An 18,787-nucleotide genomic window follows, 5' to 3' on the forward strand; every position below is an offset into this window, starting at 1 on the left:
CTCAATCTGATGGAAGAATGTTTAACAAAAGAGGAATTAGAAACCTTAGTTTCTATGGAGTACAAGAGCAATTTTGAAGAAGACCCGTTGGAGAACATTTTAGGGTCTACACCATTGAAAGATGAAAAAGGTAACGAAAACATGGCTTTGATGGAAGCCAATCCAAAGAGTTATGTTCAACCACTGCGGTTCGAACCGCTAGAGTTGGAAGTTCGGGAATTTACACAACCCAAGTTGTCAATCGAGGAACAGCTTAAGATTGAACTAAAGGTACTTCCATACCATTTAAAATACGTTTATTTAGGTAACTGTTCTACTTTGCCTGTCATTGTTTTAGCATAACTGACAAAACATCAAGAGGAACAACTGATTGCACTATTTTAAAGAAATTTAAAAAGGTTATTGGTTTGACCATAGCTGACATACGAGGTATAAGCCATTCCTTTTGTATGCATTAGATTATTTTAAAGGAAGGTGAGCGAGGTAGAATCAATGGGGAAAGGAGACTTAACGCTATCATGAAAGTTTTATGGAAGGAAGTGATAAAATGGTTACCAAAAAAAGGTGTACCAAAAAAAAGGTGGAATCACGATTGTCGAAAATGAACGCAACGAGTTAATCCCGACAAGAACTATCATAGGTTGGAGGATCTGTATTGACTACAGAAAATTGAAAAAAGTCAATCGTAAAGATAATTTTTTGTTACCTTTTATGGATCAGATGTTAAATCAAGTGGAAGGTAATGAATTTTACTATTTTAATATGGATATTCGGGATACAACCAAATAGTTGTAGCCTCGAAAGACCAACATAAAACTACTTTTACTTGCCCATATGATACATTTGCTTTTAGGTGAATGCCTTTCGGCTTATGTAATGCACTCGTCACATGTCAGCAATGTATGATGGTAATTTTCTCTGATATGGTTGAAAATTTTGTTGAGGTTTTAATGGATATTTTTTTTTTGTAACACTTATAATGTTTTTTTGAGTAATTTGGCTAAGGTACTAAAAAGATGCGATGAGACAAATCTTGTCCTTAACAGGGAGAAATGTCATTTTATGGTTAAGTATGGAATTGTCTTAGCACATAAAATTTCCAAAAACGGGATTGAAGTGGATAAATCAAATGTACATGTAATTAAAAGATTACCACCTCCAGTTAGTGTGAAAGGGGTTAGAAGCCTTTTAGGCCATGTCAGTTTTTATCGTATTTTTATCAAAGATTTTTCAAAATTTCTAAACATTTCTGTTTGCTTTTAGAAAAAAAATTATTTTAACAAAGCATGTTTAGAAGCTTTTGATGAATTAAAAAGTTGGTTAATCTTAGCCCCAATAATTGTTACACCTGATTAGAACTCACCTTTTGAGTTGATGTGTGATGCAAACGATTTCGTTGTTAGAGTTGTGATGGGTCAAAGAAGAAACAAAGTGTTTCATCCTATCTACTATGCAAGCAAAACTTTGACAGGAGCCCAACTCAGTCATACAGTAATTGGAAAAGAACTCTTTGTTATAGTTTTTGCTTTTGACAAGTTCCGTTTGTAACAGCCCGAATTTTGGGCTAGTCGGAATAGTGGTTTCGGGACCACAAATTTGATGAGAAAAAAATTATTTTCATTATATTTTTATGGTCTACAATTTCACAAAACGATTTTGTGAAAATTTCGTTCGAAAATTTTGACGTTTGGGCACTTAATTTAGTCAAAAGGACTAAATTGTAAAAAGTGAAAAAGTTGAGTTCTACATGTTAGAAGTGTCCAATTGTTATGAAATTTTAAATTGGAGGTCCTTAAATGGTAATTAGACCATTGGTTAACTTGTTGGACAAAAATGGACAAGAGATAAGTGAAATAGGAAATTTTTAAGTTGGGGGCATTTTGGTTATTCAGTAATTAAAAGAATTACAAAGGCCAAAATAGCCAAAAATTTGTCCATCTTCTCCATGGTGAACGAAATCAGCAAGGGAGAAGCCATATTTAGGGTTTTCAAGCTTCCAAGCTCCATAGTAAGTGATTCCAATCCCCGTTTTTAATGTTCTTTACGTTTTTGGAGTCCCGATAACTTAATTTAGATTATTCTAGCAATAATTTAATCTAGGGTTCATATTTGGAAAAATACCCATAGGTGAAATATGTTTAGTTTGATGTTTTATGGTAGAATATGAAGCTTGAAATTATGTTAAATACTTTTGCTAGCCGATTTTAAGTGAAAACGAGTAAATTGACATAATTGGTAAAAATACCTAATGTTCATAAGTAAGTGTTAGAGTGAGAATTTGATATTACCATAGAAGGGAAAAATGTTCAACATGTTATAAAACATAAGAAAAAGGAATAAAGTTTAATTTCCGAGCCTAGGGGCAAAATCATAATTTTGTGAAACTTTAGGGGCAAAAATGTAATTTTTCCAAAATGTGATTTTTGGACTGGATTGAATAATGTGAGTGTTAAATAAGTTAAATGTGTTATTATAAGTCAAGAAAGACAAGGAATTGACTTTGATTAGTGAAAAAGAAAAAATGAGAAAAAGTGAGAAATTTCCCGATTCAACATTCAGAATAAAAAGGGATACGAATGAAGTGACAGAAATGATCACATGTGTGGCATGGACTGTGTGTAGGCCACTATGTGAAAGTGAAAGTGATGGTCACGTGTAGTAGTACTATGCAAGCTACTACGTGTACTAGAATGATAGGTCGCATGTGTAGTACTATGTGCAGGCTACTATGCGTACCGGATAGCTTCGATCACGTGTGTAGTACTATGTGCAGGCTACTACGTGTATCGGATAGTGATGGTCACATGTGTAGTACTATGTGCAGGCTACTATGTGAACCGGTATCATTAATTATAAGGTGGTTGTTATGTGCTGATCCCACCGGATATCATTGATTACAAAGGGTGGTTGTTGTGTGCTGAATCCACCATGTATCTGTTATTACTCCGAAGTGTTCATCGGGAAATTGACTAAGTGAAAATACATGAGATCATGTAACGATTAAGTTTGATTGAATGATGAATATATGTGTGAAATTGAATTGAATAATGATTGAAAGTGAAAAAGTGAAATTATGAAAAGTAAAATTAGCAACAAAACAGTTTTGGACAAGAACAATAGTGTGATTTTGAAAATCACAAAAATATCATAAATTGAATTAGAGAGTGAATAATATATTAAATGAAATCTTAATGAGTCTATTTTAACATAAAAGAAACAGAGCATGAAAAGATTTATATATTTTGAGATATTTGAATTTTAGTGAGGCGGTCGGAATCCCTATTCTAACTTTGGAAAATAATTAAAATTGTAAAAAATAATTATGAGTTATAATTTATATGCTTAGAATCCTTAATGAGTCTATTTTCAAAGAAAATAAATAGAAATATCATCTGAATTTTTACAATGAGATAATTCATTTTAGTGAAGAGAGGTCGAGATGTTGAGTAGTGAAACAAGGGTGACTTTAAAGAATAAAATGTACTAATTGGATAAGAAAAAATTCTAAAAATTTTATGGTAAGAATATATGTGAGTCTAGTTTTTGGGAAAATTAACAGAACTTAATTTAGAGCTCTGTAGATCTAGATAAAAATAATTTAGTGACTGTAACTCGACTAGACAGCTTTGAATTTAAATATAAGTGAATAGTAAAATTATGTATAACGCTGTTTAAGCATGTTATATACATAAAGGATGTGGGATGGAGAGGAGGAGGAGGAAAATAAAGTATATGAATGAATTGTGTATAATTGGTTAAATGTCTGATTATAATCGATAAATGTTGGAATAGGAGTGATGCTTATATTGGCGCATTACTGGTCATGGTAAGCTCATGAGAGAAAATAAAGTTTCATAGCATATGCGTGTGATATATTTGGCATGAAATGATGTCATGAGTGGCTCATGAATTAACTCATGTTGGTAAGTTGATGCATGATTATAGTATTCAAATATATACATATCTGTAATATTTTGCTATGTGATTCGGAAAAAGGGGAATAAATAGCATACTGAAAATTCGGCCATGGTGCTAGTTTATGTTAAAGGAGTGTTTTATGGCATATCTTAAGTAATAGAATGTTATGAATTTTGAGATTAATTTGCTAGTCAAATAAATGATAAATGAATTGATTACGTATTCGTAATTTTGACATATGCTTGGTATATGAAACGTAATAATATATGCTTGAATAAACTTTAAGTATTCGAATGACATGGATTTGATGGTGATAAGATTCAAACATTGAATTCATGAAGCACAGGTGATGTATTATTTTTGTGTGATAGCTTGGTTCGAGAAATTGGTTAGGTAAATGGTAAGTGAAAGCATTTATGGATATAGAAGAAAATTTGGAGTGAATATGAAATTTAGCTCAATTAAATGATTTCATCAATTAAACATTGTGTATACTAGAATGTGTTAGTGAATTACATATTCATAAATTGACATTCAAAGTTCGAGTTAGTGATATATGAAAATAACATGAAAGGATTTATGATTGTGATTAATATTGATTCTGACTTAAAGTGGATTCTTCAATATTTAACGGATATATTGAGCATATGAATAGGTATGTATTGGGCCTCGTAAACCCTAATTAGCGACTCGAAGATAATAATTTGAAATTTTTTAATTTGGATGAAATTTTATAACTCATTTTAATATCTTTATAAGTGTATTTATTCTGGTAATGCCTCGTACCCTATTCCAGCGTAGAATACAGGTAAGGGGTGTTACAATGTGACATCACCAGATTCAGCCCTAATGTTTAGGCCAGGTTTAGGGTGTTACACCGTTCATATCTTATAGGTACCAAAGTTATAGTGTTTACCGATCATGCAGCTATTAAGTATTTACTTCCGAAAAAGGATGCTAAACCAAGGGTAATTCGATGGATACTCTTACTCCAAGAATTTGACCTTGAGATCCAAGACAAAAAAGGTGTTGAAAATTAAGTAGTTGATCACCTGTCGAGGTTGGAACAAAATGAGGTAACTTCTTCACTTATTCCAATTAATGAGAATCTTTCTAATGAGCATAACTTCGAGGTAAGTCGAATTCATGAAACACATTGGTTTGCTAATTTTGCCAATTATTTAGCATGTGGAATAATTGCTCGAAAAATCACATACCAACAAAGGAAGAAATTCATTCATGATAGTTGATATTATTTCTAGGAGGATCCGTTTTTGTTTAAATAGTGTACAAATTACATAATCAGGAACTGTGTAGCTAGAAGTCAAATTGACAAGATTTTGTACCACTGCGATTCATCTCCAAGTGGAGGACACTTTGGTGGTTTTCGTACTGTAGCAAAGATTTTGCAAGCAAGATTCTTTTGGCATATAGTGTTCAAAGATGCGTATGCATATGTGAAAAATTGTGATAGATTCTAAAGAACCGAAAACATATCAAGGAGGAACGAGATGCCCTTGACAAATATTTTAGATGTAGAACTATTCGACTTATGGGGCATTGATTTTCTAGGCTCGTTTCCTTATTCATATGGTAATAAGTATATTTTGGTAGTTGTGGACTATGTATCCAAATGGGTTGAAGCTGAGGCGTACCTAACAAATAATGCTAAGGTAGTCATGCGATTCCATCATAAGCATGTATTTACACGGTTTTGGAATCCTAGAGCTATAATTAGCGATGAAGGATCTCACTTTGTAAATAGGTGGCTTAAGTGGTTGCTTGACAAGTATGATGTGAAGCATAGGATTGCTATTGCCTATCACCCACAGACAAATGGACAAGTTGAAAGGGTGAATCGTGAAATCAAAGGTATTCTTGAGAAGGTAGTGCACCCTAATAGAAAAGATTGGTCTTGAAGGCTTGATAATACTCTATAGGCCTATCGAACTACTTTTAAGGCATGTCATTTGCCGCTCGAATTGGAGAATAAAGCTCACTCAGCTTTGAAGCAATTGAATTTGGATCTTAAGCAAGTAAATGAGAGAAGGATGCTACAGCTTGATGAGTTGGAAGAGTTGATGTTATTTTCATACGAAAATGCCAAGATGTGTAAAGAAAAATCTAAGAGATGGCACGACTGTCGTATACAACCTCGTGAATTCAGATAAGATCAAAAAGTGTTGTTGTTTAATTCGAGGCTAAGGTTATTCACTGGGAAGCTCAAATCTCGATGGAAAGGACTTTATACCATCTATAAAGTTTATCGTTATGGAGCTGTAGAATTATACGACAACCATGGAGTTACGTTTAAAGTTAATGGTCAATGTCTCAAGCACTATTAGGATGGTGAAGTTGAGCGAATTAAAACCTTGGTCAAATTAATACACCTTTCATTTTTATGATCTTTCTTTTTGATAAATAATTAGAAATTACTTTTCTTAAATTAAAACATTTAATTAATTCTATCTAGGAAGATTGGAACTTAAGCGGGATTGTTGTGACCCTTCTAGCCTTTCCTTGGAATTGATTTAATGTAATCTTTTAAGAAGAAATTTTCTGATTAATTTTAAAATTTTTATTTTTAACTTTAATTTCTATTTTTAATGTTAATTTTATTTTTTTATGTTTAATAAGGGGGTCAAATTGGCCCAAGTACTAATCAGTTTATTTTATCTTAAGCACTCCAGTATGTAAATACAGTTTAGGGTCAAGGCCTAAAACAGTGAAGAGGATAAATTTATCCCACATTGTCATCCAAGGGTTCCCTAAAAATCCTAATTTTGCAACCACTTTTTCCCTTCCTATATACTTGTCGCCCAAGTCACCCTTGTACATAAATTTTGCTACAAGTTTGCCCTAATTCACCACTATATAAACCCCTCTCTACCACCATAATTGTCACAACCCTTCAAGCAATTAGCTTAAACCCTATACACTCATTCTTTTCCCTCTTAGTCATCAACCTAAATCCTGAAGAATCTCCCTAATATCTTTCCCTTGTCGCAAAAACCTTAGCCTATTGTCGTCACAAGCCTTTTGCCAGAGATACCATATCGTTGCTGCATTCCTATCACCGCCATACCCTGTCGCTATCATAAGTTGTGCACCACCGTAAACCAGTCATTGCTGCAAGCCTATCATTGTCATAAAATCCCTTGCTTCATCCATTACCGAAATTTTACCTATTTTTCGGGAAAAATCACCATGTCTCGTAAAAGAACTTGATCTTCCAAGACCTCTGCTGAAAATCCCATTATAATTCAAGATAAGAAAGTGAAAAAAAGGTTTGATTCCATCTTCAGAAATCAACCTATGATGCCAAAAAAAGGTTTCAACTTAGAAAGCAATGATAAAATGGTTGTGCCTTTATCGATTTGAAAAACAATTGATGCCCTCAATTGGAACTATTTTTGCGATGCACGACCATTACCTGAAGAGGAGTTAGTTTGAGAGTTCTATCCCAATTTGACTAAGTCAGATGCTACTGAAGTTCTTATTTGTAGGAAGAAGGTACCCCTAACTTCTAAGTCCATTAATGATTTGTTTAACCTACCTGATGTTGAAGAATATGAGTACTTTACCATGATGACAAATATAAATTGGGATTTTCTTCAAAAAATGTTTAATGTTGTGAAAAATATAAAATCCCAATGGATTATAAGAAAGTATGGTAGTCATTCTTTCCGAAGGGAATATCTAAAACCATTGGCTAAGGTATGGTTCTACTTTGTTCGATATAGTTTCATGCCTAGCTAACACAGTTCCACCATCTCAATGCAGCGAATACTTTTGTTTTATGCAATAATGATAGAAAACTCTATCAATGCTGGAAGATCATTCCTAAGGAAATCCATGATTGTGCTAGAAAGAATACCAGAAGTGCTTACTTTCCATCACTGATAACTTTACTTTGCTTAACGGCCCAAGTTAAAACAAAAGCAAACCTGAAGGGCCCATTTGTTTAAGGTTGTATCACAGCTCATGATCTTGAAAGGTTAATGGAGAATATCCATGAACTAAACCTAACTGAACTGAATGAACCAATAGAACCAAAAACTGATGAGTCATCGAACAAATCTGAAACTGAGGCTAACTCAGTTTCTGAGACAGAAGAAGCAGAATCTGAAGAAGAACCGAACAATTCAGAACTATAAAGGAATCGGAAGTCTCTGAACCAAGAAAGGAGTCGATGCTAATGAGCCGATTAAACCAAGTTTTGATCCCAAGTTGACTATTCCTATGCCCACTTCTTCAAATACTATGAAGAAATTAGAATTGTCAATTATGATGGATATGATGAAATTTATGCATAACCAACAACAGGCTTATTGAAAATATGTAAAGATTAGATATAATTTTGTAAGAAATACTTTTAAAAGTATCTCTAATAGTTTTGTTCCTGAGTTTCCAGATTATATCTTCGAGTCATGGAAGGAAGATGAGAATGAAAGCAAGGAGGAAACATCAAAGGATGAAGACAATGAGGATAAGTCAAATAAATAAAAGGGGGAATTTCTTGTCTTTAGTTTTTATTTCTTTTTAGGTGTTTATCTTTATTTCCTAGTTAGAATTTTTGCTTTCACATAATAAATAGCAAGTATGAATAAAATAAGCTCTATGCCTCTTCGTTAAGAAAAGCAAAGTGATGTGGTAATGGGAATGTGAATGAACATGTCTAGGATTGGATTTTTGAGAAAGACTTGGTACTTAAGCAGTCTTTATGACTCACCTCTATTTTCTTGCAACCCTACCTGGTGTTCAGTTTTCATTCATTACTTTGTTTTTGCAATGAGGACATTGCTTCTTTTTAAAGGGGATAAGGCATTTCGCTTGAATTTTAAAGTATGTTTTAATGTTTTTACTTAAGTATGCTGAAATAAATTAGTGTTCAGAAAGAATTTTTGTTCACAAGTTTGTTCAAATGCAAGCATGATTTCTAATTTTATCTAAGTTATTCTTATGTTATTTTGAGTATGGAATGCTTGTATGTTCTTTAGACTTATGTAGTATTTTCCATGAAATTTTGATTTCTTTAGAAATAGACAAGTATGAAGGTTTAATTCTTTAGAATTGACTTAGTAACTTTCTTGTGGCAAAATCCTAGGAGGTATAAGAAACTAATATGATATAGGAACACTTTCTTTGGATCGTTTGAGCCTTTCAAGCTGACCTTATTAATTTAACCCTTGAAACTTTTTTTTTGACCTTAATGGCCTGTTTATTGCAAATTACCTACATCATAAGCCGTATTATCATCTTTTTTTATTTTATCATGTTCTTTTGCACCTATCTTAATTGAATTTGTCTTGGTGATCAAAGTTTGAGGAAAAATACAAAAAGATGTACATGCTCTTCTCATGTTTAAAAAGAAGAATCAAAGAACAAAGCTAAGTTTCTTCAAAGACAAAGAAAAGTTTGCTCAAAGTCTAAAAAATAAAGGTTGAGCATGAGTTCAAAATAAGTTTGGGGTGTTCCAAAGACCCAATTGTATGGAGGTTTTGACACAAAAGGATCCAAGACAAAGTTAGGTTTAAGATGATTGAACCGAAAAATTCACTTCTCTTTATCCCTACCTTTAGCCTAGCCCCATTACAACCTAATAAAAGACCTATTAATGTGATGATTATACCGACTACATTAGTGGAGAGGATTTGCTATGCTCAACATATGAATACTAATAATTAAACCTTGTGATTGCTATGTTTAGTTGATAAGGAAAGCATATTGATTGGTGAATATTATATATGATTTGGAAATGCATGCATACTATGACTCATGTTTACATTATGTTGTACTTAGTATAAAGTTTGGAAAAATATTTTCATTCGAGCTACTTATTAATAAAAAATATTTTTTAGTATGATTTCATTGATGCATGATTATGTGCGAAGATTGATGTTGCTTTATCATATTGCAAAAATTACCTTAGCAAAAAGTTGTGTTGTGCATGAACATTACTCGAGACGAGCAATGGTTTAAGTTTGGGGTTGTGAAAACTTGAAATTATATAGGATTTTTCTATATATTTTTACCACCTTTTGACTTAATAAATATGTTAATCTTGAGTCACTGTTATTAAAATAAGTGAATTTTACTTAATTATTAATATTGGACATGAATTTATAAAGTATGTGAAATTATACTTAATTACATGATTTTTGTACATAATTTATATTATTTTCATGTTAAATATTAATATGTGAATTTTCACTATGCAGAAGGACCACAGAATATGTGATTAACATAAATAATGCATGGACATGCACACATCCACTTTATTTGGACAGTAAGACCATGCAAAACTAGGTCATAAAGGTGTTAATTTGACCTAGTAAAAGATGTGCTAAAAGATGGACAAGTCTAATTAATTATTGGACCGAGAAACTGTCCAACAAGGACGAATGAAAGCCCAATTTTGGCACAAGTAGATGCTGCCCAAAAATAAGCTTTGGGATATTTAACTGAATGTCTTTGTAGTTGGAAAAAGTCTGAAATCGGCCCACCTTATGGCTATTCATAGCATTGTTTTGAATTCAAAAACAAGCAACCAAGTCATCCCCTTTTCCATAATTTGTGGTTGGCCATGTATAAGAGGAAAGAGAGGAATTTTGAATTCTATTTTTAGCAAACTCTACCCTTACCTTCACCTATAAATACCATACAAATCCCACTTCTCAAATCATCCCTTCATTCATAACACATCCCTCAACACTCATCTCTCATTCATTCCCTCATTCATTATTCTCTCTTCCATTCCCCTTTTCGTTTCCCTTGCATAGCCATTCCATCCTTTAGCCAGCAAAAGCTTTGTCAAGATACTTCCATGGCTAGCCACCTTAGGAACCCTTAGCAAACAGAGCATTGTAACACCCCAAACCTGGCCTAGAAGTTAGGCCCGAATCTGGCATGTCACATTGAAGTGTTTTTCGAAAATCATGTTTTCATTAAAAACCCTTCTTGAAATTTCAAACTTCTTGCCATTTAAAACTAGTATAAAACCTCAGTTTGCGTTTGTTTATTTTCAATCGAGGTCTATTAAAAAGTTATTACCTTCAAAACCTTAATGTTACGGAAGCTTAATCTAAAACAAATGATTTACGAAAATGTGATACTTTAAAAATTGATCCCTAATTTTGCTAAAATCTATGCCATAGAAATTTAAAAGGATTTCAATGCTTATAAATTCATTCTCTTCCGTCTTTCAATTTTCTTTAATGATTTTCTTTGTTTTAAGCACGTAGAGATATGCCATTTTTTTCTTTTTAAATTTCAGTTGGTAAAGATTGTGTTCTGTTCCTCTTTTTATTAACATTAAGTTAAATATATTAGTTGAGGGAAGGCTAATTTTGTAAGAGAAAATTTGTAAAATGTTGCCTGTCAGAAGTAGATAGATCGTTTAATGGGTTGGTATTATCTTTAATTAGGATTTTGTTTTTTAATTTTGTTGAGAGTAAAAGTGCCTAAAAAGATAACATGAAGAGGTGGTGAAGGATTTATAGTAAGACCTTATCAAATGATGGGTTCATAAGGCAAGAAAGTCTTACTGGATACCTAATTAAATGAATTAAGTGAATGTGCATAATTCTACACCAAAAAAATCTCATATTTACACTTGAAGAATTCTCATGCACTATAGCATACAAAACATTTTTAGGTATGTATGCTACCATGGGCTAATATATTAATATAAAAATAAAAATTTACATATAAAATATTATTATTTCTAAACAAATTCTACTGTTTTCTATTTGGGTATTTGTCATCTTCGTATTAGTGATAAGTTTATAAAGTGAGAGGGCTTTACTAGACGGGGAGTTAAGATGAACTATGTATGCCACATAAAAAAAAGTTCTCATATTTGCATTTGTTGGATTCCTATGCCCTGTAGCATATGAAACATTATTAAGTACGTATGCTACCAAGGGCTAATATCTCAATATATAAGTAAAAGTTTATATATAAATTTTACTATGTTTTAGTTGGTTATCTTCTATTCTGTTATATTATTGATGTTTAAATCATGACTGCTTCTTAATGTGATTTTCAAAATGCAATGGAAATTCAAATACGTGCCCTTCCATTAAGAGTTACTGTTCCTTACCACAAACACTTCTCGGTAATTCTACTATCTAGAATAGGAAAAAAGTAAAGAGTAGAGGGTGCGACATTTTCCCGCCAATTGAAAGAAGGGCGCCAAAAGCAACCCATCTTCCTTCTCTTCTTTACTCATCTCCGGTCTCCTGACCTAACCCTAAAAACTAGATCAATTTTAATTCTTTTACAAGCTTAAGGGAAAAAAATAAAGAAAGAGAAGTTATGAAAGGAGGGACAGTTCAAATAAATTGGCACGACACCAAGCCCGTCTTAACCCTAGACTTCCACCCCATCTCCGGTCTTCTCGCCACCGGCGGCGCTGATTTCGATATCAAGGTCTTGTTAGAGTATTTATTTCTTATTTCATTTTAATTGATCCATCCCTTGCATTTCTTCTAGTGTTTTCTTTTTTATAATTTTGTGAGCAACCAGGAACTTTGTTTGTTAAATCGAAATGCGGTGTTAATCATATCTTAGGCAAGGATTTCAAGGTTTAATATGAATTTTATTATGGTAATTGAGAGTCATGCCAGGCTAAATCGATTATTGTTTTTTATGTGTTGAACTTTTCAGCTATGGGTTATTAATTCAGGCCAAGTACAGAAGAAAATCCCAACTGCTTCATATCAAAATAGTCTTTCTTACCATGGCTCCGCTGTTAATGCCCTTCGCTTCTCTCTCTCCGGTAATACATGAAAACCCCTTCTTTGAGTGCTTATTTTATTATATATCAAGATCCCGTTGATTATATGTATAGGCACATCGCTGTATTAATTCCTTGAGTTGTCTGAAGCTCGGAATTTCAAAATCTATGAACGATTCTTGTGTTAGGAACAAGTAATTTGAGCCCGAGTTGATTGCTGTCCTAATTTTGAAATGTCTTCTTGCGGTTGCACTCTGCTTATAACTATCAAAATAAATGTAGTTTGTAGTTTCTTAAATGTATGTTTGTTCTTCGAAGTTGTGTTGATCTAAGATATAATTAAATTTTACGCTATCCAAGTTTCTATTCTCTTTAATGACTGAGATAATCTTGTCCTTTTTATTTTGAGCAGGGGAACAACTTGCCTCTGGGGCTGATGGTATGGTTTTCTTTTCTTTTCTTTTCTTTTCTTTTTTAAATTTTTATTGTATGGATTGATCATTTAAGTTCTTTGAATAAAGTCTGGTATTGGCAACAAATTCTGAAAAAGGATTTTTTCTGTTTGATAGGGGGTGAGCTGATCATATGGAAATTGCACACTACAGAAACTGGTCAAAGTTGGAAAGTTTTCAAGAGTTTGTTGTAAGGGGTTAATCTGAATGCATTTGAAAGCTTCTAAAAGATATTTGTTTCTTACAAATTGGTTTTGCACTTCAGAGTTTGAGTGAAACTTGATTAGGATGAAAATTCCTTAGATTAAACTCGTTCTTTTTGTCCTTCATTTAATAAGTGCTAGGTTGAATACTAATGAATTGTTGTGGTTCAGAGATGATTCTATCAACTTTATTGTATTATGAAAAATTCAAATAAATGCATTGCAATGAAGTAGGCTATATTAACATTAAAGGATATGTAAAAATTGTGATTGCAATGCCAATAGGGGCCATCAGTCTAAGCTAACCATATTCAGCTATATTTCAACCAGAGGACTTTGACTTTTCCTTCATCTATTAGATAGTTAATATTGATGTAAAAATATCAGTTTAGGAGCCCTTTTCAGGGTCCATTCTTGTTGGTATGTGTTCTGTGCTCATGACTGGGCTTCTTCTTGTTTAGATTTCACCGTAAAGATGTTCTAGATTTGCAATGGTCAACTGATGGCGCATTTCTCATCTCTGGATCTGTTGACAATTCTTGTATCATATGGGACGTTAACAAAGGTAAAAAAGAGAATACGCAGGATGCTGATAAAATTGCTTTCCTTTTTCTCTTGACATCATTGTGATTATAAGTTTGTATTATCTTCAGGTTCTGTCCATCAGATATTAGATGGTCATTTCCATTATGTTCAAGGTGTTGCATGGGATCCCTTGTCCAAGTATGTTGCTTCTCTCAGTTCAGATAGGACTTGCCGGATTTATATCAATAAGCCCAAATCAAAAACAAAGGGTGCTGAGAAGTTGAACTATATTTGTCAGCATACCATCATGAAGGCAGAACAGCAGCCAATAGATGATGCTAAGGTTGCAACTATCTTGTTATTTTCTATAATGCAGCTGCATTTGTTACTTATAACTAACCTCACGTATGGTTTGAGATGCAGTCAGTAAAAAACCATCTTTTTCATGACGAAACACTGCCATCATTCTTCCGTCGATTAGCTTGGTCGCCTGATGGATCATTTTTACTAGTGCCTGCAGGTATTGGCCCAAGTACCTGTCCAGTTCCATTAAATTCTTATGAATATGATTCTTTACTTTCACTCTGGTTCCAGTATTTTGTAATTGACAAACCTTCTCCCTGTCATCATATGTGGGCAGTTATTTAAGGTTCAATCCTCAAATTCTTCAAAAAAAAAAAAAAAGTTCAGTCCTCAGTAGTTCTGAACCAACTTACAGAGTTTAGCTATATCTCCTCACAGTGTTTCTACATTAATAGAGCATAAACATGCTGCATTGGTGGCGTTGATACCATTGCATTTTGTTTGACATTTCTTGCACTGCAGGTTCTTATAAAATGTCAACTCCATCTGAAACAATAAACACCACTTATGTCTTTTCCAGAAAAGACCTGTCAAGGTAAAGACGTCAACTATCTTTCAATACAGAAGCTAGACATCTTCACTTCTTAATGCAAAATCAGCCACATTGACAATATTCCATGAACTTCAGAATCTAATTGCTGGACTAAATTCTATTTACATTAGCTTTGGCCAGTTTTTTTCATTAGCTTTTGTCTTTTTTGGGTGGCAGACCTTCTTTGCAGCTCCCTTGTGCTAACAAACCAGTTGTTGCAGTCCGTTTCTGCCCTTTAGCTTTCAACCTTCGAGGATCTAACCCAGGTATCTTTTCACACTGGTAGTGCTTAATTGTACAGGAGTCCACCATGACATTTTAGTGGTAATCTAATTTTTGTGACCTGACTTCACAGCTGGTTTTTTCAAGCTTCCTTATCGACTTGTATTTGCTGTTGCAACTTTGAATTCATTGTATATTTACGATACTGAGAGTGTTCCTCCAATAGCAATTTTGGCTGGTCTTCACTATGCAGCCATAACTGACATTGCATGGTAAGTAGTATGGCTTCTATGTAGGTAGTGTAATGGCTGTCATTCATTGATTGAGTTTATCACATGGAGTACTAAGTGTCTTCTTTTATTTTTTGTTGAAAGGTCATATGATGCACGATATTTAGCATTGTCATCTCAAGATGGTTACTGTACATTGGTAGAATTTGAGAAGGAAGAACAGGGAGTACCCATTCCTCTAGCAGGTTTGGTCTTGCTCATCATTTATGCCTTTTTTGGTTACCAGTGCAATAAAATGAAGAAAATGCTTATTTATTACATATGTATTATAATAGTTAGACATGAAATAAAGAATAGCTATTACAATTTTAAACTTGAAATTTGAAAGATAAGTAAAAACTCTTGTAGAAAATAAGACATCTTCAAAATAAGCGGAAACTTTTCCTTCTCTTTGTTAAAAGTAAGGCATGGGAATGGCTAAATATTACCAATTGAATTAGTTTATTGCTCATTCATATACTAAAACATGTGTAAAAAATAATATTCCTACCAAACGTAGCATTATTATGCCCGATTTTTTTTTACTCATTTGGCCTTTTACTCGCATCTCATCCATTTCGTTTTTTCTAGAACCTAAAATAATGAACGTTGAGGGTACGAGCTCTATTGTCCAGAAACCTGATGACATGGTCATTGAAGTTAATGATCCAGTCACGGCAGATAACAGGACGGTAGAATGTGCAGAAAAGAGAGAAGGGAAACAGGCATCGCCAAGTTTGGCAAATACTCCCATCGTAAATAAGCCAGCCAAGAGGCGTATCACTCCGATGGCAATTGATCCATGATATTGTCATGTTATGGTACACTTCTTTTAGCTGATATGCCATGGTTTTTGTCTGCATGGCGTTGAGTCCATTTTAAATTGGATCATGTATCATTTATGGTATACAAAATTGAATGCAATCAATGGTAGATCGAGAATTGCAATTTGACTATTAGTAGCTTTCTGCATACATTCATTCAAGCGAAGACAACCATGAAATCAATCAATTTAGTATATCTGAATGGGTTAATATATATGTGTGTATAATATATGTATATATATTAGCCACTAATTCTACTTTGTTACCCAATTATTTTTGGTACTTAATTGTTATCTAAACTTGAAAATCAATCTAGTATATATGAATGGGTTAATGTCATAATTTAGCCACTGATATCTATTTACTCTTTTACTTAATATGCTTTTTTCGATGCCTGGTATGAATATAATTTCTTATTTCAAGGTGAGATGTCTAGGAAAAAGGAAAATCGTGGTTGTCTATCGTGGCAAAATCCATTGGAATCTAATCGTATATATAATATAAAAGGAATAGGAATGCAAGCAAATATGAAAATAATGAGTTTTAGTTAGTTTTTTAATTTTAAGATACTTTTTTAGTTATATATAAAGTGCATTTCATTTTTAAAATTAAGTTTTAATAATAAATGATATTAATTAACAAATACAATAAAGTAAATATTATTTTAATTAATTAACTCACTTTAGTTAAGAAAATAATGGTGTAATTTTTGGTAAAAATATAATTTGTTATACTACTGTAAAGTCCATATTTTGCCCGGGCCCAAACCAAAAGCAACCCAATCTCCAAAATAATTAAACAGCCTAAAAATGAATTACAAGCCCAAAAATAAGAAAAAAAACCTAGTGGCCCAAGTGGCCCACAACTTAAAATCAGATTCAGTAAAATTGAAACCCTAAGCTAACCCTAATACTCATGCGCCGCTCCCATGTGCTGCCGTACGCCTCCTCTGCCACCGCTTGTCAGCCTTGCACCAAAATGGCCAAGGTTATCCCTCCAATGCTCATTGACTTTGCCAAAACCTGCAAACAGGACAAAAAGGAGACAGACACAGAAGCAAGATAGTAGAATATAGTATTGAAAAACGGCTATAATAGCCGAATAAAACAAATGTAAAAGGGGGGATTTTCTTTGTAAAAAAAGGCGCATCAGTTAATCAAAAGAGAGAGCAAAATTTTAAGGTTGAAAGAATCCGATCGCCCTTTTTTCTTTTTTTTTGTTTCTCTGTTTTCCGTTTTCCTTTTTATTTATTTATTCATTTTTTCTACAAATCCATTTTTAACAAATAAAATAGAATAGGAAAAAAAGGAGAAGGGAAATACCTGGAAACGCCGCAAGCCCCGGCATCAGAATCTCCCCTTTCGTCGCTTGAATCGGGTTGAAGGGGGAGGTGAGAGGTCTCTCCTTTTGAGCTTTTTCGGGCAGAGAAGGCTTGGCCTTCGTGGGCGCTTCGAAGCGAGGCTGAAACGCCTCTTTTGCATGTTGCCACCACCGCCACGTGGCCTTCTGATGGTGACCGTAGAATTTTAGGGAGAGAGTTGAGAGGGTGAGAGCCTTTTTAAAGCAGAATGGAAGAAATAAAACAAAAAGAAATTTTGGGTTTTATGAAGGATGCAAAAGCAGCGTCGTTTGGGGCTGTTTGATGGCCCCAAAGCGGCGTCGTATGGAGGCGACCGTGACCGACCCGACCCACCTGATGTCCGCGTGTTTACTGCGGTGAATGGGAAAATTACGCGGGTCCCTTGATTTTATCTGTTTTACAATCCGACCCCTTTTTGTTTTATAATTTGGCTACAGAATTTTCAGCGCTTTTCATTTTAACCCGTGCCAAAACGCTGCGCATAACAATGGGAATATTTGCTCAATCAGCCCTCCGTTCTTTGGTCGCATTATATTTTGGTCCCCGGGGACCCTTTTTTTGTTTATTTGCGTTTTAAACCCCAATTTTTTTTTCCAAAATTTGATTAAACATGTTTGTTTTATTATCTTAGTTATTTTATTAATAATATTAGCAAATTAGACATTACTATGATTTTTATTATCGTTTGTTACTGTTAATATATTTTTTATTTGTGTTTACTTATTTAAATTTCAAGTGTATGTGTCTTATTATAATTATTATATGATTGCTCATATTTTTATATTTTATAATTCATATATATATATAAATCTATATACATATTCATATTTTTTAAGTTATATGCATATTCGTATGTACATACCTACATTATTGTATTTTATAATATATATGTTTATATCTTTTTGTCTTTATGTAATATATATACACGTATAGACATGCATATTTTCATTATATATACACACCTATTTTAATTCATACACACATGTACATATGCATTATTTATTTTAAATTGTCTTGTATGTCGTTGATTTGTCCTTTTTATCTATCTTATCTTTGATGCTTTTTGCTTGTATTATCATTTTACTTATATTATTATCATTGTTATTCCATGACGTTCATTTTATTTAGATGTCAAAAATGGAATTTTAAAATTATAAGTAATATTCGGTATTTTAGATCTCCGAGAGAATCGAGCCCTAACGTGTTGAGTTCGACTTTCTTCGTTGAATTTAAATAATCGAGATTACTCTTTTAAAAATGATAAAAGCTCGTTATCAAGAATTCAATACGTCGTGTCCTAACGCATTGGATGTGACACGTTGTTTTCTCGAGACGAGGACTTTTCTAAAAATAGTAAGACAATATTTTGCGTTTGGAAA

General features: G+C 33.2%; 1 protein-coding gene across 1 annotated transcript; it reads left to right on the forward strand.

The window, feature by feature from the left end:
* The first annotated feature begins 12,026 nt into the window (after nucleotides 1–12,026).
* Nucleotides 12,027–16,180, forward strand: LOC105788084 (chromatin assembly factor 1 subunit FAS2). Its single transcript, XM_012614791.2, has 12 exons — nucleotides 12,027–12,351; nucleotides 12,589–12,700; nucleotides 13,071–13,097; nucleotides 13,228–13,300; nucleotides 13,775–13,878; nucleotides 13,967–14,181; nucleotides 14,262–14,358; nucleotides 14,664–14,736; nucleotides 14,911–14,999; nucleotides 15,089–15,227; nucleotides 15,330–15,430; nucleotides 15,816–16,180. Exons 1-12 carry the CDS (start codon nucleotides 12,238–12,240, stop codon nucleotides 16,028–16,030), a joined length of 1,359 nt encoding a protein of 452 aa, XP_012470245.1. The 5' UTR covers nucleotides 12,027–12,237; the 3' UTR covers nucleotides 16,031–16,180.
* Nucleotides 16,181–18,787: the final 2,607 nt, after the last annotated feature.

The sequence above is a fragment of the Gossypium raimondii genome, chromosome 11 (assembly GCF_025698545.1).
Source record: "Gossypium raimondii isolate GPD5lz chromosome 11, ASM2569854v1, whole genome shotgun sequence".
Taxonomy (NCBI): domain Eukaryota; kingdom Viridiplantae; phylum Streptophyta; class Magnoliopsida; order Malvales; family Malvaceae; genus Gossypium; species Gossypium raimondii.